We start from the raw sequence: 26,617 nt of genomic DNA, 5'->3' as shown, positions 1-26,617 counted from the left end.
AATAATAATAATAATAATAATAATAATAAAGAGAGAAAAGAAAGAATTCTTCTTTGTTTGTAAGAAATTTTCATCAATCAAACAAGCGATAACACAGGTCCTTTACATGTTTTCTTGAGTTCTTCCTGTACTTCTGACATTGTTAAGATAGAACTTCGCAATGATACCAACATTCGGCGGTGACTCTCTAGCAACAATTCTTCAGGATCTATATACCAACCAAAACGTGCATGCAAAACATCTCCCCAACGTGAAATCCATGGAAAATGTGATTTAGACATGATTTTTGCTCCTTGTTGTTTACTTCCTCCAGATAGGGATAAAGAACAAGAAACATTATTCACTCCCATTTCTTTATTGGAAGAGTCCACTAAAGGCGTATTTGTAAATGTAAATGAGACCCCTAGTGAAGTATCTTGCTTTGCCTGACACTCCTCTGTTCGTTGTGCACACCACTTTTTATACGCTGCCCGACGTGCGGAAAATTGTTCTTCCAACATGGATAATTTGTATTGATCGGTGGTAACAATATGTTGCCATAATACAGTAGCCACAATGAAACTAATACGATTAGTAGCAGTAGGAAGAAAGGTATGAATTTTTAATCGTTCTCGACAATCCAATTCTAATTGTCTCCATTGGTGTAACATACGTTGAACGGCACGTTTTTTTCTTCCTAAAGAAACTCTGAAAAATCTTTGAATTGTACGAACAGCTCGAAGAAGTCGTGACATTTTTCGTCTAAAACGTAATCTTTGGCTATAGCGAATATACTCTGAAATAATATTAATACTTGAAGTAAGAACTGCCGGTTGTCGTTGAATAACCCATGCATAAAGTTTAGGATTTGTAAAACGAAGATATACCTCATCTCCTAATGGTTGACGCCATGTATGTTTTACTTTTGAAGGACGATGAGGGGATGTAGAAAAAAGACTTTTAGTCGTCATAAAAGACAAACTATCATCCATTGGAGCAAACATACTTTCCATTCCAGTATGTGCAAATTCAGCTTGTGTACGACTACACTGTGCTGGAGTATTAAGTGCACCACCAATAGTTGCTGAATTTGCACGAAGAGCAACGGATTGTGGTAAAAGCATAGAAAGTGGAAAAGCACGTGTTACCGCTCCAGGAGCACACTGTTCTAATATACCTTGTATAAGACTATAATGTATAGAATGACTTCGAGTTACATTTAGTGAAACATGACTAGGAATAATAGAAAAGGTTTGAACCATACATCCTAATCCAGCCTTTGAGACAGAGATATATTCACGCAGTAGAAACCATACATGTGTTCGTTGTTCACTATTATCCGCATGAGGTTTAAGATTTGAAGTCTGATCTCCTCCTCCTCCTCCTCCTTCTTGTCCAGTTGTTTTCCCAGGTCCACTGGAGTCTGCTCCTAAAGATACACTAGTCGTATTCACTGAAGATCTACTTCCACCTGGTAATCGTAATTGCAAAAGACGAGCCTCTTCTAAAAAAGCCGTACCTCCGAGAAGAAAACGATCTTCCGCATTCCATAACATTCCTGCTGTAAACCTTGGTGGACGTACAGTAACGGCTGCTAATATACCACCATTTGAATCTGGTGGACCATGATACCAAACACTATCCCATTCTGAAAGACTACGGGCACTTTCTTCTGCTACCATTGATTCTAATGCCCTTGGTCCTACTCTATCAAATTCAAGTGTGTAATGACGCATTACATATCGTTTTCGTGCTTGAAGTGTACTCGCTGTTCGGGTTAGTAAATGATGGACTTCACGTAGAACTAATTCTGAAAATTGTCGATGATATCCACTTTCTACTGCTCCTGCAGGATCATTAGAAAGTAAGGCTTCTGCTGCTGCTTCATCTACAGCAATATGACGTAGTGAATCTGGAAATGCCTTAAGAAGAGATTCTTGTAGTGCTTTTGCATCTTTTGCGTCTTTTACATCATCATCATCGCTATCAGAACGGTTAGCGAGAGCTAAATGATTCATACTATAGAAAGAACTCCCAACACTACCTTCAGAAGACTCTTCATTGTCTGAAAAAGTATCACTGGGCGATGCCGTGAAACCTTCAGCGCTAAGGAATCGATCTCGTCCAACACCAGTACCAGCACCACCACCACCAATACTTGTTGTTGCTACGGAACTTTCATCATTGTTACTACCAAGAATAGTAGTGTCACCTCCAGCTCGAGTAAATGTAACATGAGCTGAACCAAATGCCTTTGGCTCATCTCTAGTACTTGATGTTCCTCCTGTAGACACTGGTGCAGTGGTATCACTCAATTCCCCGCGATGCGTATTCTGAGGAGGAGAAACCGTAGGAGGAGGAGGAGGAGAAGAAGAAGAGGGATTGGGATGTTGATGATGACGTGATGGTGATTGTTGCGACCGCATATTTTTTCTTTTTTTTTTCAATATATTCTTCTTTCTTTTTTATTTTTATTTTTTTATTTCTTTTTTGCTTGTTTGTGTTTGTTTTCGCTTTTTCAGAAGCAATAAATGGTCCTTAATTCCTTCGTCGTAGGTATGTTTGCTCTGTCCCCACCTTCAGTCACCCTACCAACAAGAGAGAGACTCACAAACACACACACACAAACACCAGAGATGCAGCAATAGTGCCGCCCCTCCTATGAAGTACAGACAAATAATAAATACCATTTGTTTAAAAATAAAAAAAAACGACAACAATGTCAAGAAGAAGAAAAAGAAGAAAAAGTTTTTTTTGTTCAAAGCAACATGCATGTTGAGTTCAAAATGAAAAAGACACTTGAACTAAAAAGAAAGAAAAAAAAAAAGAAGAGGTATATATATATTTTTTTTAATAATAATAAAACAGTAAAAAAAAAAAACAAGAAAACGTAAATAATGTTAGAATGGATCCATCAAAGAGGGGCGCATTAAAAAGAAAAGAAAAAACGCCTTTGAGAAAACGTTTTCCTTCTTTCCATTACTATCCTCAAGGTCATTTAAAGTTTATGCCTCAATGACCTTAGGGTCCAGCACGGTGATCACATCGGGGAGTGGCTCATCCTGGCCCTTCTTGCTTGTGGGCAGCATGATCTTCACCTTCACACCAATCGTACCCGCACGGAGGTGGCAGTGGCGAGTGGCGGCATCGACAAAGTTCTTGTGGGCTGTGCCGGACTTGATCATGTAGCCATCGCGGAATGTCATGCTCTTCGCCCGCTGGCCCTTTATCTTTCCGCCAATCGTCACCTCGCAGCCCTTCGCGCCGGACTCCATCACATAGCGGATCACACCCATCGCCGCCCGTCGCACCTGCAGGTTGCTGAGCAGTTTGAACCGCAGGGACTCCGCCTGCGCCATCGCGGAGAGGCCCCGCACCTCCACACGCTCAGCGAAGAGTTGCAGTTTGCCCTCCTTGTAGTTAAAGCGCTGCTGCAGGCAGGCGGTGAGTTCGCGGATGCGGCGGCCCTTCTCGCCAAGCACCTCGCGGGTCTTGGTGGCGCGGATGACGATCTCCGTGCGGGTGGGGGTCACGCGGTGCTCAACACCAGCGAAGCCGTCGTCGGCCAACTCCCGCTTCAGGAACTCAAACAACTCGGCGTAGAAGACACCATCGCGGATGATCATACGCTTCTTGGAAATAGGTCCCATGATTGCTGCTTGTTTGCCTTGTGTGTTTGTGTGTATGATGTGTCCCTCTGACAATCCACTGTTAACACAATAATCGGGAAAACAAAAATGGAAAATAAAAAGAAAGAAAAACAAAAAAAAAAGGTGGGAGGAAAAAGAATTAAATAATAAAAACAATAATAGAATAGAGAAGTGAAATAGGGAGAGGTATAGAAATAGATACATATATATATATATATATATGTAAGCCCTAACTCCAAATACCGCTTCCAGAAGTATCATATTTTGTGAAGGCTTTATATGCACTCAAGAATATGAGAAAAATAATTTCAAGTCAAATAACGCATATGTTTATTAACTCCTCCCCGTATATTTCTTTCATTCATTCTTTTTTTTTTTTTCTTTTTCTACCCTTCCTTCGCTTTATTTCCTCATCTCGCCACAGACACTAGAAAATACACACGACCAATATGTTCCTTTACCTAACTCACTCACTCACTCCCTTCTCACCCATACCTATACGTGAGTCGTATATATCTTTCCTTATATTTATATATATTGTGTGTGTGTGTGTGTGTGTCTGTTTGCTGTGAATATGAGAGCCACTTTATCATCTACACCGTATATGATAAAATGACACGGTCACGCATTGGACACCCAGCGGATGTAACAGGGTGTCTGTGAGTAACAGTAAAGCCCAAGTTGCACAGCGCAGCAAGTGTCTTTTCTACTGTTTCTTCGCTTGTTGCAATTGGATCTTCAATAATTAATTTGGCATTGCTTCGAACAGCTGCGATCTCTTCATCTGATTTCGCCATAGTGCAGGGAGCAGTAGCCTGATCAATACGGCATATTCCTTCACTTTCTACCCGTGAAAGTACATCCGGGTGGGCGAACTCTTGAAATACCGCTAGATACATCGATAACTCTTTTGTTTGCAAAAAAATAGAGAGAATAGATACATATAAATTATGTAGAGAACAAAAAAAAAGAAAAAAAATGTTAACAAGTGAAACAGTAATACACATTTCCATAGGGAAAGAAAAAGAGAAAAAAAAAAATATATATAGTTTATAGAGGTAAGGGAAAGAATTAAGAGCCACAGTGCCGTATGAACTAAAGGGTCAGCATTTTCGCATCTACTTTGGTCAGGGAAGAGAAAGCAATCCCAAAGCATTAAAATACATTATTATAATACAATAAAAAGAAAAAAAGATAATGGTATGTCATAAGAGCTTCACATGATAAAGGATTAAACAGCAAGAAAAGTCATTAGTCTAGAAAGGAAGTAGCACATAAGTGATAGATAGATAGATAGAGGGAGAAAGGGAGATAGTGAGAGATATAAGAAAGAAAAAAAAAAAAACAGAGAACCCGTGAGGGTAAAAGATAGTAAATAAGAGGGAATATAATATGATAGAAATAAAGACTCTTACAGACATTAATTCAAAACAATCTCAAGTCTTCTTCAGATTGACTAATTTTCATCCATTTTGATTCCCTTTTCTTTCTTCTTTTTTCTTTCATTTTTTACTATAATTATTCCCAAACATCTTTCAGATTCTTTTTTTTTTTTCTCTCTCTCTCTCTCTCTCTCTCTCCCTCTCCCAATCTCTCCCTCTTTCTCACCTAGTGAGATATGTGGAGAGCATCGGTTTAGTCACCTGATTAGAAACAGTTTTGTCAACATTCGCACGGGAATGTAGAATAAATTGATAAGCAAGATACGGTTTCACTCGCAGTTTCATTGTCATCGTTATTATTATTATTATTATTATTATTATTATGACCCATTCTCAATCCGCCCTACTAATATGGTCGTGGGAGCACAATGGACTGGAGGTGCGGCCGGTGGTAGCCCCGTTACGGTAGAACAGGCAATAGCTTTCACAATACCACAAAAGCCTGTTGTTGCCATCACATTATTATCATCACCGCCATCAGAAGTAAGTCGTTCTTGCAAAATATCACTACTACAGTCAAAACGATCATCTCCTGTACTATTTTCAGAATCATTCATACCACAACAACAACAGCAATAACAACAACACAAACAACAACAACACGGCCATTGTTGTCGTTTAGTGTGGCATTTCTCAAAGATTCCACTTAAAAGTTCCTCTGTATACAGAAAAAGCACAACATTCACTACAGCGGTAAAGGGATACATGAAAGAAATCACCGCTGACAACACCATATGTGCCATGCTCACTGAATTATCTGAATACAATGCTGTTTCTATTAATAATGATGATGATGATGGTTTGGGGTGAAGGGCAAAACGGTCTACTGCACCAAGAAGATACACCAACGTTGGATATACACAAAATACAGAAATACGCCATAATACAATAGGATGATCTCGCAGCAATGAAGGAGAACATCTTCGTAATGCAATATAAGCGTAAGTGGCACTAAAAAAAAAGACTACTGGTGATGCATAAGCTGCAGCCACTTGTAGTAACACTAAACACAACTTATGTAAAGAGGATACATCAGGCGCTAAATTATAACTATTTGGAATCCAACACCATGCAAGTTCCTGAGAAAAGAAAAGTGTATTAGAAATACTTCGAGATGACGACGCCTGTGCATATTCACTCTCTGATGAAATCACTGTAAAATCTGGTACAAATATCAATACAATCCAACACACTAAAAGAGTGAGAGAGGCATAAAGAATAGCGGTGAGATAAATCTTCCACGTAATTCGCCACAGTGTATGTCTCCCTTGTCCTCCTCCTTCCTCTCCTCCTGAGGCTGCAGAGGCGGATGGGGTTGTCACTACACCTGCGGGATCTTCACGGCGAAAGACTAATGATCCCTGCAGTGGTGTGGATGACACCGCAGCCGCAGCCGAAGTATTCATTCGATGTTTACGGCAACATAAAACACATTTACATCGTCTTTTCATGGGTTTAAGAAATACACGAAAGCAAAAGGATTCACCATTATCATTATTATCATTATTATCATTATCATTTTCTTCTTCTCCACTATTGTACTCGCGATTGGTGGGATGGGCAGCATTGTAGGGACGAGTAGCGACAGAGGCTGAACTACGCCCACTACTACTATAACCATGTTCCTCCTCAATAAAAAAAGTTCCACGATTTCTCTCACCACCAGTACGAATAATCGTATCCTCATCTGTAATCTCTAATTCCTCCAGTGAAGTCAGTCGACGGGTATTCGCCAATACTAAAAAAAACGCTGTTTGTAGAACTTGTGTTGCCGCATCTAAGAATTGATGTAAAGAGGCATTTACATTACACATAGTATACGTCATTCCGTACGTTGTTAAGTGCGTGTTGTTACTATTATTATTATTATTATTATTATTATTATTATTATTATTATTATTATTAATATTATTAATATTGAGGTCATGATATTCAATCGGTACTGAATGATGACCACGAATGATGGTCATTAATGCAAAAATAAAGAGTTGCAATGCTTGCAAAACCTGAACCACTACAACAGCAACAAACACGTCATTAAATGCACTTCGAAGAATATTAGAATATGAACAGCAAAAGTAATGGGCAAATAGTACACCCCCAGCCACTATGGAACATCCAGCTCCTACCAAACAAAGAATACTATCCAACTCAATCTGTTTATTGTATGGTAATTCATTATGTCCATCTAAGAAATTCATCTTTTTTCTCTACACAACAAGAAATCTTTGTTGTTATTATTATCGTGGTAGTGATGGTGGTGAAGATAGTAGTTGTTTTTTTTTTTTTTTGACTATTATGAGTTTTGAGAAAAAACAACTATTGTCCTTTTTTCTTTTTTTGATCTTTTTTTTTTTTGTGTGTATGTTTCTGGTGAAGAGAATATATTTTAAAAAAAGAAAAAAACCAAAAAAGAAAAATAATTAAGGCAATGATATTTGCATGTGTTGGTGCACTAGAATATATATATATATATATATATACACCACTATTTATGAAGGATCAAAGAATAAGGTCAACAAGAATGACAAGGCCAGCAATAGCAATCACATAGATAGATAGATAAATAGATAAAGATACAAATAAACCGTGACCACTTCTTTCATCAATGTCTGTATTACGTGTTGTTAAACCAGAATAGCAACAGTAACAGTTACAATAACAGAAACTCTCTCTCTATATATATATGAGTGTTAGTAATAGTTTAACCCCACAACATCACTATTACTACTATTATTAGCTACTTTTTTTTTTTCTTTCTTTTCTTTTACCGTTGCATAGCTTCCATCATAGATGCCATCGCCTCCATCTGCACTTTACGTGTCTCATCCTCATTCACACGCATAGTTGTTAGTCGGTATAATTCATCCCACTTGGCACCGCAGTTTGTGGTACACTTCTTCTCTTCAAGATCGGCATTTAGACGATAACGAATAGGCGCCTGTGTAGTCCGCAGTAATGTATACAATTCCTCCGTATCCAAACAGCGATCAAAGCAGAAAGTAGTGCCGCGATGTAATAACGCTGATTGCATGCGAATAGATCCCATGAGTTGAAATGCCTGAGTGGCATTCTGCTCAAATGAAGTCATGGGAGGTGCCTGAGGTTGCATGATGATGATGAGTTTGTTTGTTTGTTTTATTTTTTTTTTTATTGTTTAAATAGTTTGTTCTTTCTTTTTCCAAGTTTATTATGTTTACTATTAACGTCTTTTTTTTTTTTGTTGTTGTTGTTGTTTAAAACTTCTTTTTATTTCTTCAATCTTCTCTCTCTCTTTGTTAGAAAGGGTGCGATTTCGTATATGAGTGTCTTAACGCCCTCTTCCCTAAAAATTATATATATATATATATATATATATATATTTATTTATTTACGGTGAAGTAAGAGTAATAAGAGAAAAGCAAACCATTTACAGTTTTTAACAAGAGAGCATATCTCCATTACAGAAATAATAGGGAATAAATGAAATTAATAATAATAACAATAAAAATAACAACAATAATAGTAATAAAACAGGTCAAAGAGACACTTTCACGCATGTTTTTTTTCTACAGGAAAACATACACACACACAGAGGTACAGATACAGATACATTCAGTCTCGTCAAGGCATTTTTCAAACAAACAAAGAAACAAAAAAAAAAAAGATAATTCTTCTTGTTTCTTATAATACCCATATTGGTCTCAGTTGACCATGAGTATCAAGAAAAGAAAAGAAAGTCAATCAACCAAACAAACAAAGACAAAAAAAAAAAACACCATATACCTCATTATATATATATATATATATATATATATATTTCTCTTACTTCAGCTTGTGAAAAACTTACTTTTCATATACCTCATGCAGAGTTGTATACATTTATGTATACATATGTCTATCTTTCACTGATAATCATTCCTTCCCGTTTTCCAGTAGTGTCTTTAACCAATCGTATAGTCTTTCCTTTACCCATCACCTTTTTTTTTGTTCCGTTTTTTTTTCTTTTTTTTTGCATTCCCCTTTGTTTTTTTTTTGTTTTTTTAATTCATATCCGGTGAACCCCTTTCTTTATCAGTTATTTTTTTTTTTGTTTTATTTTTTTTTTTCTCTCTTCGTTTCTATTTTTCTTTTTCTTTTGTGTTTTACTGCTTTCTTCTAAATGAAGCCAGATTTTTTTTTTTTTTTGATTTTGATTCTGCGCCTTTTCTCTCATATTTCCTTTTCTTTTTTTTTTTTCTCTCCATTCTCATTTGAGAGCATTTTCATTCACAGTTTACTGTCGTGATTCCCCCTTTTCTCTCTTTTCTCTTCTCTCTTCTCACAACAACAGTTTACTTCTGCAATCCACACCCTCTTTTCCCCGTAGAAAATGAGTTATCTTCATACAGTTTAGAAGAAATATTACTATTAATACTATTACCAGTACAAGTAGTGAGAATAAATAATGGTAGTAGTGATAATAGTATTAATATAATCAAGAGATCAACAGAAATAGTGAGAGGGGAGGGGTGGGTGGTAAAAAGAGCAACTAATCCAAAGAAACAAACGAACAAACACACACTTTCAAAGCCAAATACATCTCAATAATAATAAAAAAAAGAAGGAAAACATTCTTCATTTATTGTTTTTTTCTTATATATATATATATATATATATATTGACGCAAACGAATCCATATTACTATTTGATGAGGAAAGAAAAAGACAAAACAAAAACAAACAAACAAAAGAGTAATAATAAAAAAAAAGTCAGTAATAGACCATTGATGAAGTGTGTAAGTACGAAAGAAGAAAATATATATATATATATATATATACAAAAGGAAAAAAAAGAAGATGGGAATATCATACAGAAAAAAAAAAACACTTTGAAGTTCTGCAAAATCTACAATTGCCTTTTCCGAATTCTGTGTATATGCTTCTTCCTTTTTTATTCTTCTTTTTTTCTTTTTTCTTTTCTTTTCTTCGTTACAAAGGACTTCTTCTTTCTTTTGTTTCTATTCTTTCTCCCTCTTTTTCTTTTTCTTTTCTTTTCTTGTATTGTCTTGTTCATATATCTCTTAAGCACGTGAGAGAACACGATGTGTAAAGCGTACGGCAACAAAACAAGTGAGAAACCACGGAAAGACACCCATCCCACGTATTTCATTCTCTCTGCAATTCACAGCCGTGGGAGAAACAGGAACTCCTCGAATCATATTTTCCGTTACACTTCCATCTCCCATCATACTACTACCACCAAAATTACCCGAAATGCCTCTATTTGTGTGGGCCCAATTGCCAGTACTAACACTACTACCACTACTACTACTACCACTACCACTACTACCACTACCACTACTACCACTACACATTTGTTCTTCTACACTAGAAATTCCCCACATGAATGGACTCAGTAACAACATCATCATCACTTGCTCGATCGAATGCTTAATTAATGGTAAAAGAAGACTGAAGTTGCGAGGAAATAACACAATGGTACCACGGTTTCCATATAAGTATAAAATGGGAATCATAAATCCACAGGAAATAAAGACACCCACCAATCGTGGCAACATACATCTCAGGTAGGCTACACAATACTGCAATGCATCTTCTTTATTATTTCCAGTATATCCCCCTTTTGTTTGTTGTTTATGTTGTTTACAAAAACGACATAATTCAAACCGTTGTTGTCGTACTCGTGTGAGTTCCTTCATCAACTGCTGCGTCTCTCGACACAACTTCCCGTGCAGGTGGAGATGATCACTGCTGTTGCAGAGTTCCGCCTCTGCTCGTAACTGCGCAATGCGTTTCTCCAGCCGTCGCTCTTCCGGGTAAAAGAGAAATGGGACGATACTCCACCAGACAAGAGAGACAATGTAGGAGATGAGTGTACATACCGCAATGAGAACCACTAGTGTTTCATCAGCCACCGTAGAGAAAGAGAAAACCATACTAGATAGATAAAGTGGGAAGGGGAGGGACACAGAGACACTCCTGGGGGGAGTAATTTAGCTACAGTAGAGGAAAAACTAAAAAAAAAATAGTTATGATAATAATAATAATAATGATAGTAATAGTAAAACGTACTAGATGTGGTTAAAAGAAGTGTGAGAATAAAGAATTATAATAAACTACCGCGTTTTCTTTTCTTTTTTTTTTGTGTGTGTGTGTAGAATACTTCGGATTGTGCTTTTGTTTTCTGGTAAATTAGCAGAATAGCTACTAAGACCTAACGAGAACCAAAAAAAAAAAAAAAGGGATAGAGAGAAAAAGAGAAAATAATGGGGACATGTGTATAGGAGAGAGAGAAAGTGAGAGAGAAAAGGGCAAAGAAGAAGAACAACAACAACAAGAACAAAAAAAAAATATATGGTCAAAACATGTAATTAACTCCATGATTTTTGATTAGGATGCGGTGAACTAACAGCAGGCCGTCAAGTAGAGAAAACCCCACCGAAAGGTGGCAGTTTAACATCATAAAATGACATTATCCAGATGTTGTAGAAGTAGTAGTAGTAGTAATATCAAGAAACTTACGGCATTGCCTAATCTCACATCACACACTCGTACGTATATATATATATATATATATTTTCACTTTTTCATATATATATTGATAACGGGATCCTGTTTTAAAAAAAGAAGTAAAAGAAAAAAAGAAAATACTTTTTCTCCCATTCACCCGTCTTTTCGCCTTATTACTTTTTTTTCTATTTGTTTTTCTTTCTTCAAAAAAAAAAAAAAAAAAATGTTTTTTTTTTTTTAATGATTCTATGCGCCACACATCTTCCGTTATGAAGTGTTCGGGAAGATGGTAAAATACCAGTCAGAGGGTCTCTTGCTACTTCTGTTGTTCCAATACTTTTTTTTTTTTATCTTTCTCTTTCTCTCCCTCTCTCTCTATATATATATAAGAATGAGAGTGGGTGTGTAGGGAGAAAGAATGAAAAAAAAAAAGAGAGGAGAGGGACAATAAACAGATGGTACCTTATGCAAAAACACTAGCTACAGAAGGTATGCAATGCCATTATCGTAAAAAACAAACTGGCGTTGATGGAAACTGTTAAGTATATCTTCAACTCTCTCTGCAGCGTCCGCATTGCGATAACCCATTTGTGCCAACTTCTTCACAACTACCGCAGTGGTCACCGGGTCGTATAAATGTACTATAGATGCTACTTTCTGCTCAAGTTGTACCATGGACCACTCTCCATCCATATTATTATTGTTATTATTATTATTGTAATAATTGTTACTCTTATCAGTCTGACGAGATGTCTGTTGCGTGAACACTGCATTGTTGTGGTGTATTTCTAATTCTTCTTCTCCCTCTTCTTCTTCTTCTTCTTCTTGCATCTCTACAGGGTGTTGTTGTTCTATACCCTTTGTTCCTGCCAAAGTATCTCGTTTCTTTCCTGTTGTATTTTTTGCTTGTGTTTGTGGTGGTTGAGTTGCAAGAGACTTTTGTTGTTGTGATCTCGGGGTTTCCACGGTGGAGGAAACATTACCGTCCACAACACGCAACATATCATTTTTACCGGAAGAATTTCTTGTCGATTTCTTTGTAGAAGTTGTTTTTCCAGAAGTCGTAGTAGTCGTAGTAGTAGTAGTAGTAGTAGAAGTAATAGAAGGTAATTTATTCGCATATATCTTTCGAACCATCTCCTCATCACGTTTGAGTTGTGCTTCCAGATGATGAGAACTGGAAACACGTTTCCCAAGTTTCTCACAATGTGTATAGTAAAAACTTGCCAATATACTGTAGTGTATCATTTTGCTTTTACTGGCAGGGAGCGGTATACCTAACATCACACACAACACACGCAGGGCATCCACGTTTAGTTCTTGAAGACTTAAACCTACTACCTTTTCAAGTAATGTACGTAAATAAGCGGCAATAAACTCCAGATCAGAAGGTTGACGAACATCAGACTTGGATGTAGTTGGTTCACTACAACTATTACTGCTGGTAGACACATCACTCTTTTCATTCTCTTTTTCATTTTCCTTCTTTTCATTCTCATTCTCATCCTTACTCTCATTATTCTCTTTCTTTTCCGTTTCTGCTGCTGCTGCTGCTGCTTCTCCTTCTACTTCTCCTTCACGTGGTCGTTTAACGGCTAATGTGGTGGCTTCCATCTCTGGTAGAGGATCATTACTTTTTTCTTCTTTCTCTTTTTCCTTCTTCTTATTCTTCTTAGAATTTGAGGATGGTTGCTTTGGGGCCGTAGCCTCTTCAATGGCGCGACGCCAACGGAGTTTATCCTCATCAGAGGCGGTATGTAATAAACGTAATGCCTGTCCAAATATACCTTTACGAATATCATCTTCTTCACTGCGTGGAGATGGACGCAATCGCTCAAAGGGATTGTTACTGCCACTGGCGGTATTCACAATAGATGTCATTGTGTTCACTTCAGGAAATGTTAAAGGGATTACAGAAAAATAAAAATAAAATGGGAAACTGTTACTCTTATCTATTTTATAGATGTATATGTGTCTTTTTTTTTTTTCTTTTTCTTTTCGATCTATTTGCTCTTTTCTACTAGTTCTGTCTTCTTCTTATTCTACGGCTACAGATGTTATTTCTATCACTCTTTCCTTGTTTGTCTGTTTGTTTCTGTTGTGCTCTTTTTTTTTTTTTAGAGGTGAATGGAGAGAGAGAGGAGTAACACCACTCATAAAAACAAATTAAAAAAAAAAAATAATAATAAACAAAGAAAAGGAAATAAATTCAAATAATTTCTCTCTTAGTTTGTTACTCGCAAACTTATCAGAGTATTTTGTGCAATACCTCAAGGTTCTCTCAACGCTTTCTTTTTATTATATTGTGAAAAAAAGAAAACATTATGAGAGTAAAATAAAATAAAAATAAAAAATTAACACCCAATACACAGAGAAGAGGTCAAGGTTTTTAACTCTACAAAGAACAGCAATATATACACATATATATATATATATATATATATATATATATATATGCTTACCGAGTGCAAAAAATAAGAACAAAAACCTCAGAATAAATAAATAAATAATAATATAAACCAATCGATATACACTTATGCGCAGAGACAGTCTCTCAATAAAAAAAGAAAAAAAAAAAAATAATGTCTCTTTCCCTCTCTTTTTCTCCTTTACTTGTTACTTGTCGTCTGTTGCAAGTGAGCTGTATGCCTCTGTAGTGGCGCCCCAAACACCACCGCGTTCCCGCCATTTGGCCTCAAACGCCATTGTTGTATTCTTCGCCAACACAAGTGCCCGCCGCAGCGTGAGACGCGGTGACCGCCCATTATTATCCTTATCACTATCACTATTACTATTGCTATCATTTCCCTTTTCCTCCTCCACTGCGGCCTCACGCAGGATGGGTTCAAAGGCGGCGCGGTACTCCGCATGATACGCAGCGACGATATCCCGCAGTGCCACCCACAGCGGGGCGTGCAGCACTAAAGCCGCAGCGGCTAAACCACAAGTGGCCCACAACACCACACGCTCCACACGACGCAGTCGTTCACATAAATGCGCAATTACATCTCCGCCGGTGTCTCGTGCTGGAAACGGCATCTCCTCTATGATAGAATAAATACTCTTAGCATTAGTGTTACTGTTAGTGTTCAAATTACCTTGGGATTCGACATTGGTATTACTATTGGGAATGGAAAGAAAACGACAGAGTGGCTCCCAACCATCACCGTAGCGGTACACTAACAATCGATCCCGTGGCACTACTGTTCGTACACGTGTCTCAAACGCCTCTAATGCGGCCGCGGCACTCTCCATTGTATTTCCCTTTATACTTGTTAAATTTCCATAAACTCTTTTACCTTCTTTTATATTTATATTCGTTCCTGTCATACCTGCCGTCATCTTTACTACCATGGCGTGAAGATGTACACCCGCACGCCGCCGGGATGCCCGTTCTGTGTGTCGTAATAATGGTCCCCACAACGCGGCGGCATCCCGTGCCCATGCTTCCTTATCCGGTTCCTCCACTAAAATCACACGCGTACTTAATGGACACTCTTTCAATATAGCTTCAAAAGCTAATGTGCATGGTGGGCCAACAAGTGCATCAAATCTCACATTATGCGTTCCAGCGTCATTTTTACTCGTAGAAGAAGAAGAAGAGGAAGTTCCACTAGGGGCAGGATCGAGAATAGCAGGATTGAATGGTTTCTTCTTATCTAACACCATACACCACTCTTGCGGGTGTGTGTCTACACGACCTCCAGTGAAGGTGTGTTCAAAAGTGTATGGAGTATATCCCAACTGCTTGAGAGCCTCCGTCATGGCCCCACCACCAGGTATCATCGTTAAACACAGTACTTTGGGTGGGGCATATAAACAAAGACTACGGCGCCACATATAGGCTTTTTTGCTTTTTTTTTTTTTTCTTCGTTTTCTCCTTTTCTCTCTCTCTCTCTCTCTCTCTCTCTCTCTATTGAGGGTTGCTGTTATGATTCACCTCTTTTTTTGTTTGTATCTTTTGCCTTTTTTTTTCTTTTTTTTTTTACTTTTCCTGTCTTATCATTCCTCACAAACGGAATGAGAACACTTAAAATGTAAATGAAGTTTAAGGGAGAAGTAAAAAATATATATACATATATATTTATTTATATATGAAAGAGAAACACCACTCATATATAGTAAAAATGAAAACAGACATTTCTCAATAATTCCAATCAAAAGGTTAGTAAAGACAACAATTATTGATTTTTCTTACTTTACACGTGGGAATATTTTTTTGTTTTGGCATTTTAGTTAGGTGAATAAAGAGGCAAATAAAAAAAAAAAAAGTTTTACTACCACTACACTCTAACTAAGCAACCAACCATTTCTTCGTTATTAATCTGATCTAGAGTGTAAAAATCGGAGTGACTCTATCAAAACAGAAGGTTCTGTATCAGGTGGCACAGTAAGAAGTAAATGAGAAGAACACTTATCATCATTCTCCACATGAGCACTTTGAATCATTTCTTCCAGTACTCTCTTCATACTCTTCTCACGAAAAATCATTTCCATCTCATGCAGACAAGACAATTGCTCTGTAGAAAGTCCTGATAGTAATAATTTACGTCCTTTAGCCCCAGCTCCCAATAGGCGTAGCATATCATCTTTATTATTATCTCTGCTACTAGAGCAAAATAAACGTAAACTACCTCCATCATGAAGTATTTGCGTTTCCCGTCTCTTTTGTTTTTTCTGAGAGACTACATAACTAAATGCATGTTGCAAAATCGAAGGAGGAATCTTACTTATGGTAGACTGAAGATCCTGTTTTAAATAGGAAGGTGTAAAAAGAAGTACATCTTTTAAATTTCCATTACTCTGAATAAATCCTTCATTTAAAGAAGCTAACCGATTCTCTCTTTCCAATTGTGTAGGAGAAAGAAGAGGCCACAACGCATTTACAATTGGAAGTGACTTTAAGGTTGACAAAAATGGTTCATCTCTTATTTCATTCTTACTATATATACAAGTAGAAATCCAAGCTTGTTTCCATGCATTAAGAGAAGCAGGATTAACACATGGTGCTGTACAAATGTACTGGGCTTGTGTACGTTGTGCAATTTCCCCTAACAACTTCCAATAAAGAAGGACATTGTGTTGCTTGGACATTTTATTCCATTTCATATCACTTTGATTTGTGAGAAATACACTTGTTTGAGGTTCTTTTCTTTTTTCTTTTTGAACTTTTGTAGTTTTATTCGTCACATCATTATTAAATGTCTGCTGCAGGAACTGTGCTAACATTATAGTTTCCTCCTCCTTCTTTGCACTCTCATTTTTCATTTGAAAGGATTCTTGTTGAGCTAGAAGCATATCTGTAAACTCTTTGGTAGGCATATCAAGGGTTAACATATTAGTTTCCTTTAAATTTTTTTGAGATTCTTTTACCATTTCTGTAAAGTGATTACCTTTGTCCTTTGAGATTCGTTGAGAACTTCTCTCCATTTGATCTTCCATCCACGTAGTTAACTTATTCTTCTTTTGGTATTTCTCTTCTTTTTCTTCCTCTTTTTCACTAATGGCATCTTTTCTCAGTTTCTCCATATCTTCATTCCTTTCATCCTGTTGTAGAAGAGTCAAAGACTGTAATGAGGAACGCACATCCACTGAAAGTCCCACAGAGAATCGATGAAGAAAACCCTACTGTAGAATCCATGGAAACAATTCCGCTAATGAAAGTGATTTACACTGTGAAGATGATATACACATTCCCCCATTACGCTGCAGAAGTAACTGCCAATTTTTTAACACACTATTCCTATAAGAAGGATGTATTTCCTTAACTGCAGATGGTATATTTGGGTGAGGTAGTTCTAACAATATATTCGTACATCCAACACGATGAAGTGTTTCAAATATACCTTCAACATAAGACATTGTCATTTTATTCGTCCTTGACAAAGGTAATGCTAACACCAAAGGCATTATTGGGAGAATATGAGTTGTCAACTCACGCAGAAAATATAATGAAAGTTTCATTCTCTCTTCTGTCCAAAGGTTTTCATCCATGACTCCCTCACTATACCGAAATACCATATAATCCACTTTCATTGACTCTTCAACATTGGAGGAGGAAATAATTACATTCTCTAAGGTTTCAATAGTCTGTTTTAAATGATGTTGGACTTCACTGTATTCCGTAAAGGCCATGGAAGAAAATGGAAAGAGATTAAATTGCAGACCAAGACTCTTGTTATTATTATGTAATGGTAATTTATTCATATGTGATGAGGCCTTTTTTTCTCTGTTTGGATGTAAAGAAGAGACGTGAGATCGGGCGGTTGTAGAACCGCGGAGAGCAGCAATTCGCGATAATCTCATCGCAACACATTTACTAAAAATAGAAAAAAAAAATGACTGAAAAATAAACGTTAAGAATTGAGAGACACACCTCTGTTCAATGTGTCTCTTCTCACTCTTTCGTAATTGATGGCTTTCTTCCTTTTTTTTTTTCTTCTTATTTTTCAATCCCACTTCCTGCCTTGATAACGGTACATGGGAAAAATGCAAACACAACAAAAAAAAAATAAGAAGAAGTGAAGCAAATATGAAAACCAAAAAAAAAAAAGAAAAGGAACTAAAGCAGCATAAACAAAAAAAAAAAAAAAATAAGAATAAAGTGTACAAATTTTTTTTATTCTTTTTTTTTTTTTAACAGCAAATATTTGCGTTAAGGTCTACTGCTACCGAGTCACAAATACACTCAAGACAATTTGAAGACGCAACAATAAAAACAAACAAAACACAAACACACTTTAGCGTTCAATGAAAGATATATCGATTCGGTTTATTTCCTTTTCTTCTTTTTTTTTTTTTTTTTCTTTTGCCTAAAGTCGTGTTTGTTTCCGTGGTGAATGTCCTTGAATTAAATGAACACCTCCAGATGATACTTGTGGACGGGTTTCCTCCTTCAGTCGCTTAGCAAATGCATAGCGTGCCTTTAATGCTGCCATTCGACGTTGTGCCGGACTCATTTTTTCGGACGGTTGAGTATTTTTTTCTTCAGTGTTAGAATCTGGTGTTTCTCCATCTAATGATGATAATGATGATGTCTCAAGAGGACGGGATTTAGTTCCAATACAACCAGAGGCTAATAGTTTCTCTCGAAGAGCATTTCCATCAATCATAGTTCCCTTTTTAGGGGTATTACCAGTAACCTCTTCAGAGGCATGAAGTTGATTATTTAATCGTTCTAACCACTTATCAGTGGAACCAGAAAATAATGATACTTCATCACCTGTTTCAATAGATGAGGATTGTGGCATTTTTGGAAGTGCCAACTGTTCTTTACCCATCTTCTCTTGTTCTCTTTTTTCTGCATACTCAGTGAGTCCAACAGCATCACGAAGATAACGTGTTTGTTCCACTTCCACTGTTGCAAATAGTACTTCTATTCGATAATCCTTTGACACACGTGTAGCATATTCAAAGGCATGAAAAGGTTGTTCTGTCCTCTTGTATCCCATTTTATATTCACCAAGACAAGGCTGTTCTACAATAAAGAGAGAACGTGGATTCATATGTATTCTCGGGAACCATGGACAATTTAAGTGTTGAAAATGCATTACGGTAGTAGAGACAAGATTTAAAATACCCACATAAGGACCTATAGTAGGTGGTTTTTTATGTACTGGGTATCCAGAGAAATTACCTATCATTTCACTCACTTGACAGACATTAGGTGGAGATGGAATAAGACCAAGATGGAAAAATCTCGCTAATACAAGTTGAAGAGTTGGGGCACGATTCATAGCAAAAGCTAAAGTATCTTTACCAGGTATACCAAGTTCTTTTTCATAAAGATTAACGCAATATCTAGTTTCTTCTGCTACATAAGCAGCACGACGATCTTGCAAAAGATGAAGTAATTCATCACATATACGTGCTTCTTCTTCCCTTGTAATCATACCTTGATATCCTGTAAGACCTGATAAGAATAACTTTCGCATTCCATAAGTTGATCTTGAATAGCCTATACTTTCATAGTTAGGTTCCAATAAATCCCCTTCAAATACATCTGTGTATGAACCTTCATCCTCCCGTTGTCGACGTCTTCTTTCATCTATAACATGTTCAAGATTTCCACTACCATTTTCATCATTATTATCATTATCACTTTTAGCAGTATCCTTTTCCACCGTAGTTTTCCCTTCTACAGAACTTGTTGCTGCAAACTCACACACACCTTGTTGCCGCTTTCGTGCCACTGTCCAAGAGTTATTACGTCGTCGTGAATCCAGCTCAGCACCGGCGAGGACGGCATTGTAGAGCACCGAGTCTGTTGGAATCGTCGTGCAACTCGCGTTGGCGTGAAAGTCTGCGGGTGTGCGGCCGCCGGTGTCGATGTCCTTCTCGCCGCCCGGTGTGAACTCCACCACCGACGCGGCATTCCGTTCGAGTGCGGCCTGCAGCCACGCGCGGCGCTCGTCGGCGGTGGGCGGTGCGGCGTCGTAACCGTCCGCGTCAATCGGCGCTGGGCGGCGGGGGAGGGGAGCGAGCCACTCGCCGGGCACCGACTTCCCACTATTATTATTATTATTATTATTATTATTATTTTTATTACCTTCTTCTTCTCCTTGTTGTTGTTGTTGTTGTTGTTGGTGTGCTTCTCGGAGGGCGCGGTAGTGTTCACGCTGTGAGAGACCACGGGCCACACCAGCGGGTGGGGAAGTAACGGTGCCATTATTATTATTATTATTATTATTATTATTTCTGCTGTGATGTTGAGGCGTGGCTCTATTGTTTCCTTCACGCATGACGAACTGCCGCTTCCGCCGGGGTGCGACTGCCGTGCCGTTGAGAGCCGCCGGCCCCCACTGCAGTCGGCGGAGGGACGAGAAGCGCATGGCTGAGACCCCGCAGACCCCACAGTCCTATACACAAAGATATATATATATAAAGAAAAGAGAAAAGAATAGAATAGATGAGATAGAATAGAAGAGAGGGGGAAGAAGAAAAAATGAGTGTGATGAAAAGGAAATAATAAATAAAATAAAAAAAAAAACAGAGAAAAAAAATATATAGATTCAATAAAAAGGAAACAAAAAAAAAAAAATGAATAATTAATTGTATAAACAAATAACCAGAGTAAATGATAGGTGGATTAATGGAGGTTCCAGAATAAGCAAGAAGTAGGAAAAGAAGAATAGTAATATGTAAAGGAAAAATAATAATAATAATAAAAAAGAAAACACAAAGTGTACAAAATCTATCCATTTATGTGAGTCAGATCAACGGGGGTAACGTCACATTATCATCATCTGTATGTTTCTTTTCATTTTTCATTACCTACTCGAAGAAAAAAGTTCACCATACTATCATCATCATCATCATCAATATCACCATCATTATCAGCATTCGTAATATCAAACAATGAACTTGATACAAGTATTCCTTCTTCTCTTCTTGGTGGTAACAGGGATTTACGCAACTGCTGACGTCTCTCTGATCCCATCTCACGTAGTGCATCTTTTATGTTTATAACCCGTTGACGCACACCACCAGGATAAGCAGAAGCTAATTGTCTTGATGGGAGTACTACTCCTAGTGGGTAAGATTTCTTTTCTCGGTGTCTCTCGTTGTTGTTTTCTTTTCCTTCCTTCTCTGTCCTGGAGAGAAAAAGGGAAACGTAATAATTATCACCACGTAAAGACTTCCATCTATTATCGCTTAGTAATATGTGATGTACAACACTACCTAAAAGTTGTAAACCTTCATATGATTCAGATGCTGTCAAAACGATATTATTATTTTCCTTATCTTTACTGCAGCTCTCTTCACTACCACTTGTAATATTACTATTACTACTATCACTATTAGCAGTATTACTTATAGAAGACTCTGCTTGTTCATTTTCACATGCATTTGACTCAAACGGATTTGCAGGTATCATGCGATTAAACATTACATGATGCCAATCGCTTAATGTGTTATTTTCATTCTTAGTAACAAAACAAGGAGCACCATTTTTTCGTCTCCACTCTTGAATACAATTCGCAGTTACACCATTTACTACCAGTAAATTACAAAGACTTGTCAATAATCGTGGTGTAAAGAAAGAAAGAGTTTCTGTTTGAGTGTTATCCACTACCGTTTTACCCTTCTCATTTTTTATCTCTTTATAAATTGACTGTTGAAAAAGAGAAAATAAACATACCAATAAAAGCTCCAAATCTGGACAACTATAAACGAGAATAAGAGAAATTCGTTCCAGTAAAAATGGTGGAAGTGCAGTACATGATAATGATGATGATGATAATAAAAACTTTTCTCGAAGTGAACTCTGAACGATACGCCAATGATGTGCTGTTGTACTCAAGGAAGGTATACTATTTCCCTCCATAGTATCAAGATCATCACTCTCACTATTGTTATTTTCTCTATTATATGTATCTCCAATATCATTATCATTATTATTATCATTATCAGCAGCAGAAATAGTATTACTGATACCAGACTCATGGTCCGTTCGTTTCACAGTATTAACACCCACACCTGTTGATTCCGTCTCCAATACCCAAAAAAGAAGTTGTAGTAAAGATACATACAAGTGCACTGCAGGTGCTGGATTCCAACGTAATTCACTCTGAAGATTGGAAAGAAAAACATTATCCGCATCTATTGTCTCATCTTCAATACGGTGCATATATGGGGAAAGATAGACAACGTGTCTGTAATCATCATGGATAGCAATTGCAAGTGTTACCAAATGTGAGAGTACCATCTCAAGAAGTGACCAACCACCACCACCACCACCAGTATTCATTATATTATTATTATTATTATTATTATTATTATTATTATTACCAATCCCATCCTTGTTGTTATTGTTGTTATTTTTATTTAAAATAATAGAACGCTGTTGGGAAATAATTTGCCATGCTAATGAACCACTTCCAAAGGAATAAGGTGAATTAACTGAAGTTTCATTCTTTGTCTTATCACTTCCCCAAAGTAAACCAATGAGAAGTCGTTCCATCGCTGCTCCTTCTGTTAATTGTTGAAGAAGATGTTGTTTTTCACCAACAAGTGCTTGAATCCCCTGTATTCCACTACGAGAAAGACAAGTAGCACAACAACGATGTAAATATGATGCCACACTTAATTGACAAAATGGAATTATATCTTTTTCTAGACATTCTACAAGTTGAAAATGATATTCCTTCTCTTTCTCTTCTATTTCTTCCTTATCCTCAGTGGTTCGTGCTGTTAACGTTGTTCTTGTTAGAGTTAATGCTGTTTCACCCATAGATGATAAAAGTGATACGAGTCGAAGAAAAAGAAATATAGAAGGTTGTGAGGCTTCGGCAATAATATCTTCACGACTTCGCCGTTCATTTAAACTCATTACATCTTGAGAAGTATCTGGAGATAACATAAGAAGTGATGTGTGATCTCGAAATATATTACAAACACATTGTTGAGCCGCATCTATTTCTTCAAGAGCGAATCTAGCGCTATCGGTTACTTCCTGTGAAGTCATAAAAACAGGTACACTAAGTTGAGAGGCGGAAAGACTTGTTCCTTGTCCAAATAATTCTCTTTGTTTCCAATGTAATTCATTTACTATATGTTCTTTAGAAACTGAACTGTTATTATTTTCCAAAATAGATCCAGTGTTATCTGTATTTGAGAGTTTACAGTGCGCTGTCACGAATCGAGCTTGTAATCGTCTGGAAACACGTGGAATATCACCTAACGCCTTCAAACATGTGATATTATCAATACTATTATTATTATTATTATTATTATTATTATTATTATTATTATTATTATGAGAATTGCCACTAGTCATCCCTTGTTGTGCCAAACATTCTAAACGCCACCGGTATAATCCCTCTTCCTTTCCACAAAAAGACATTCGATGTGTACCCAAAGAAGATACCGCCGCCTCTTCCAGTGCTGTAAAAGAAAGTAATGTAGTTACGGTATTCCCTGCATGAAATACATGTGGAAATTGTCGAAGTAACTGCAGGTGTATTTGTTGCCAAAGGAACGTACAATTCCCAGGACGACGTGCAGGTGAACCGTGAAATACCCCAGACTCCTCAAAACAACGAAGTACTGTTGTGAAGAGAAGTTTAGCCCAACCAGGCATCTCCTCACGCAATAAAGTATTAATATTAGTATTAGTATTAATAGTAGTATTAGAAGAAGAAAAAGAATAGGAGTTATCATGATAAACATGTGGATTACATGCACGTTGAATAAATAACATATACTCTGCACGAATGGAATTTACTAAACGATTATATGAAGCCCCACCACGAGTTTCTCGCATGAAATTTGTTGCATGCCGCTCCAATAAAGCCGCCGCCGCAGCAGCTCCAATGAGAACTAACCAATCACTATATTTTTCTTTAAAAGTATGAAATTGCAGTCCAGTCGTGGAGAGAGATCTATCCATTGACTTTTCATAATCATAAGCAGTACTGTTCATAGTGTTATTATCATTTCTATGAATCCCAACAGTGACAGCAACACTATTATTATTATTATTATTATTATTATTATTATTATTATCACTATCATTACCACCACAAACTGTCATGTATACACCTCTAAAAATAACTTCACGCATAATAAATTCCTCCTCAAGAGAAGATTCACCAATTCGTATGGCCACCATCAGTACTCGTGTAAAAAGTGCGGATGATATTAAATACTTCTTGTATGGTACCTGTACCAACTGCTTGCTAATCACATCCCACTGTGAGGCTGTAATCGCATTCCGTTCTCTTACAATTTCCAGCAGAGATGATAATTCCTCTGTTGGATGTAATTCCATTTCAAGTGGAAAAAGATGTGGATTATGTCGCCACCAACGTCGAAAGAGTTCCACCGCCATTCGCTCTTGTCCTTGCCGTACAAGTGTCTCAAAGGTGAGATGAAATGTATACGCTGAGGTCTGTAGTGTTTGACTTAATCCTCGTCGTAGTGGTTCTAATGTCGTCTTTGCCGCCTCACTCATCTTTACATTACTATTCCCAAGTACATAGGCGAGTAGTGTTTCTTTTGATAGTGTTAAGAATTCATTTTCACAAAGTGGGGTTTCCTCCTTGTGATCTTCTATTCGTACCTCATCTGAGGTTCGTGTGTACACATCTGTAGTAGATAGAATAGATGATGTTTTTTCCGCACTATCACTTATCATAGATCCATGTTCTTGAATTGTTTGAATAGAATGACGTACGAGGCGAACAATATCAGATGGTATGAGAGGTTTTTTCCTATTGAATATTTCCTCATCTCGTGTATTTCTTCTTCTTCTTCTTCCCATTGGATTTGTACATTCCTCATCATTATTATCATTATTATTATTATTATTATCATATCTATTATTTCTTCTCTTCTCTCTATTATCTGTATTCTGTTGTTGAGTTCTACTCTCTATATGAGTTGAAGGTGTGTTATCCCGCTTTTCTTCTCCATTGGTGGAGTATAAAACCGCATGTTTGAGATTTGCAATCAAATGCCAAGAACGTAATGTATTTAAAGATGATTTCACTTGTAAAGATTCATCCTTCCATTTCTTTCCCACATAGTGAGTACTATGAGAAGTATGAGACTCACCATCACTATCACTATTCTTATTATTCTTATCACGTGGTAATCGTAATTGTTCTTGCAATTGTAGAATATGTTGATGGGAATAATAAACATTAGAATCTTTTTTAATATCTTCAAAATACGTGGGGAATAGAGAGGCAAAGAAGGGAGTTACATAATATTCTTCTTCTTTCCCATTATTTGTTTGCCGTGTGGTACTAATACTTCGCTGGGAGTATAATAATAAGGAAAGAGACGATAATGATAATGATTGGGGTAATGAAGAGAAGGAATGGATTTGTCTAGGTGCCCGCAGCATCCTCTATCTAAATAATAATAGTAATAAATAAAGAGAAGAGTAGAGAAGAGAAGAGAATATATAATAGAATTAAAAAGTGGTGTACGCATCAGAAATAAAGAAGAAAGAAATATAAAAGAAAGAAAAAGAAATGATACAATAAAGATAATAAAGATAATAATAAAAGGAAAATAAATAAACATGTAAAACCGTATTCATCATGTACAACGTATGTAAAGACAGAAGTAGTCACATGTTTTATTACATATATATATATATATATATATAGATAGATAGATAGATAGCTATATAAGTATATATAAATATAAATAAATATATATAAATATATCCTGCAGGATTGCTGTTGAATTATTTCTCTCTTTTTCTCTTTTTCTTTCTTTCTGCATTTTTTTCTTTTCTAATATTTAGTAGACATACATAGAAACAAAAACAAAGTAGTCATTGTGAGGGATACTGAAGGAGAATAGCAAAATAAAAATAAAAATAAAATGAATGAATGAATGAATGGAATACACACAATAATCCCAAAATAAAGCATCAAGCAAAATAGTACACACAATACAAAAATAAACAAACAAAAAGAAAAAAAGAAACAAAGAAAGAAACACAGAAATATAAATATATATATATATATATACATATATATATATGAGAGACACTCACCCATCTAAACGCAAAAAGAAAAAAAGATTGAAATAATCCCACACGACAATGACGCCAATGCCGCAGATAAGAAAGAAACACAAAAAAAAAATGAACTCAAAATAAAAAAGAAAAAAAGAAGACACCATGAAGTAGCGCTCGCATTATTTATATATAAACATATATATATATATATATATATATATATATATATACAACTCACTAACATTTGGGTTTCTCCATTCAACTCATGGGCTTGTTTGTTTGTTTGTTTGTTTCTTATCCCCATTTTCACGACTGTTCACATTCCTCGATCTCTAAAATAGGGAGATTGAGCAGGTAGAAAACAAAAGCCGAACAAAATAATAATAACAACAATAATCATAATAATAATGAAATACAAGGAACATGGGAGAATAACAATAATAATAAGAGAAACAGCGAAATAAAACAATGCCAAAAAAAAAAGGAGGGAAAATAGTACTATTATTATTACTATTATTATTATTGACTTTGCGAATGAAATAATAATAATAATAATAATAATAATAATAATAATAA

At 36.5% G+C, this 26,617-nt stretch overlaps 12 protein-coding genes across 12 annotated transcripts; all 12 read right to left on the bottom strand.

The window, feature by feature from the left end:
- Positions 1-77: 77 nt before the first annotated feature.
- Positions 78-2,405, bottom strand: TM35_000083460 (uncharacterized protein; the record flags this gene model as incomplete). The annotated part of the gene is made up of 1 exon (XM_029024211.1): positions 78-2,405. The coding sequence occupies one exon, from the start codon at positions 2,403-2,405 to the stop codon at positions 78-80; it is 2,328 nt and encodes a 775-aa protein (XP_028884614.1).
- Positions 2,406-2,984: 579 nt separating this feature from the next.
- On the bottom strand, positions 2,985-3,629 carry TM35_000083450 (40S ribosomal protein S3; the record flags this gene model as incomplete). Its single annotated transcript, XM_029024210.1, has 1 exon — positions 2,985-3,629. The coding sequence occupies one exon, from the start codon at positions 3,627-3,629 to the stop codon at positions 2,985-2,987; it is 645 nt and encodes a 214-aa protein (XP_028884613.1).
- Positions 3,630-4,222: 593 nt separating this feature from the next.
- Positions 4,223-4,528, bottom strand: TM35_000083440 (uncharacterized protein; the record flags this gene model as incomplete). Its single annotated transcript, XM_029024209.1, has 1 exon — positions 4,223-4,528. One exon carries the CDS (start codon positions 4,526-4,528, stop codon positions 4,223-4,225), a length of 306 nt encoding a protein of 101 aa, XP_028884612.1.
- An 863-nt stretch (positions 4,529-5,391) lies between these two features.
- On the bottom strand, positions 5,392-7,272 carry TM35_000083430 (uncharacterized protein; the record flags this gene model as incomplete). Its single annotated transcript, XM_029024208.1, has 1 exon — positions 5,392-7,272. One exon carries the CDS (start codon positions 7,270-7,272, stop codon positions 5,392-5,394), a length of 1,881 nt encoding a protein of 626 aa, XP_028884611.1.
- Positions 7,273-7,838: 566 nt separating this feature from the next.
- On the bottom strand, positions 7,839-8,183 carry TM35_000083420 (uncharacterized protein; the record flags this gene model as incomplete). The annotated part of the gene is made up of 1 exon (XM_029024207.1): positions 7,839-8,183. The coding sequence occupies one exon, from the start codon at positions 8,181-8,183 to the stop codon at positions 7,839-7,841; it is 345 nt and encodes a 114-aa protein (XP_028884610.1).
- Positions 8,184-10,112: 1,929 nt separating this feature from the next.
- On the bottom strand, positions 10,113-10,988 carry TM35_000083410 (uncharacterized protein; the record flags this gene model as incomplete). The annotated part of the gene is made up of 1 exon (XM_029024206.1): positions 10,113-10,988. The coding sequence occupies one exon, from the start codon at positions 10,986-10,988 to the stop codon at positions 10,113-10,115; it is 876 nt and encodes a 291-aa protein (XP_028884609.1).
- Positions 10,989-12,042: 1,054 nt separating this feature from the next.
- Positions 12,043-13,443, bottom strand: TM35_000083400 (uncharacterized protein; the record flags this gene model as incomplete). Its single annotated transcript, XM_029024205.1, has 1 exon — positions 12,043-13,443. One exon carries the CDS (start codon positions 13,441-13,443, stop codon positions 12,043-12,045), a length of 1,401 nt encoding a protein of 466 aa, XP_028884608.1.
- A 735-nt stretch (positions 13,444-14,178) lies between these two features.
- Positions 14,179-15,402, bottom strand: TM35_000083390 (uncharacterized protein; the record flags this gene model as incomplete). The annotated part of the gene is made up of 1 exon (XM_029024204.1): positions 14,179-15,402. The coding sequence occupies one exon, from the start codon at positions 15,400-15,402 to the stop codon at positions 14,179-14,181; it is 1,224 nt and encodes a 407-aa protein (XP_028884607.1).
- Positions 15,403-15,882: 480 nt separating this feature from the next.
- Positions 15,883-17,091, bottom strand: TM35_000083380 (uncharacterized protein; the record flags this gene model as incomplete). The annotated part of the gene is made up of 1 exon (XM_029024203.1): positions 15,883-17,091. One exon carries the CDS (start codon positions 17,089-17,091, stop codon positions 15,883-15,885), a length of 1,209 nt encoding a protein of 402 aa, XP_028884606.1.
- A 96-nt stretch (positions 17,092-17,187) lies between these two features.
- TM35_000083370 (uncharacterized protein) lies at positions 17,188-17,868 on the bottom strand (the record flags this gene model as incomplete). The annotated part of the gene is made up of 1 exon (XM_029024202.1): positions 17,188-17,868. The coding sequence occupies one exon, from the start codon at positions 17,866-17,868 to the stop codon at positions 17,188-17,190; it is 681 nt and encodes a 226-aa protein (XP_028884605.1).
- Positions 17,869-18,374: 506 nt separating this feature from the next.
- Positions 18,375-20,393, bottom strand: TM35_000083360 (uncharacterized protein; the record flags this gene model as incomplete). The annotated part of the gene is made up of 1 exon (XM_029024201.1): positions 18,375-20,393. One exon carries the CDS (start codon positions 20,391-20,393, stop codon positions 18,375-18,377), a length of 2,019 nt encoding a protein of 672 aa, XP_028884604.1.
- Positions 20,394-20,821: 428 nt separating this feature from the next.
- On the bottom strand, positions 20,822-25,414 carry TM35_000083350 (uncharacterized protein; the record flags this gene model as incomplete). Its single annotated transcript, XM_029024200.1, has 1 exon — positions 20,822-25,414. The coding sequence occupies one exon, from the start codon at positions 25,412-25,414 to the stop codon at positions 20,822-20,824; it is 4,593 nt and encodes a 1,530-aa protein (XP_028884603.1).
- Between the last annotated feature and the right edge of the window lie 1,203 nt (positions 25,415-26,617).

Source organism: Trypanosoma theileri, assembly GCF_002087225.1.
Source record: "Trypanosoma theileri isolate Edinburgh chromosome Unknown TM35_Tth_8_V1, whole genome shotgun sequence".
NCBI classification, from domain to species: Eukaryota; Euglenozoa; class Kinetoplastea; order Trypanosomatida; family Trypanosomatidae; genus Trypanosoma; species Trypanosoma theileri.
The sequence above is the reverse complement of the archived record's forward strand: the minus strand, read 5'-3'. Positions and strand labels throughout refer to the sequence as shown.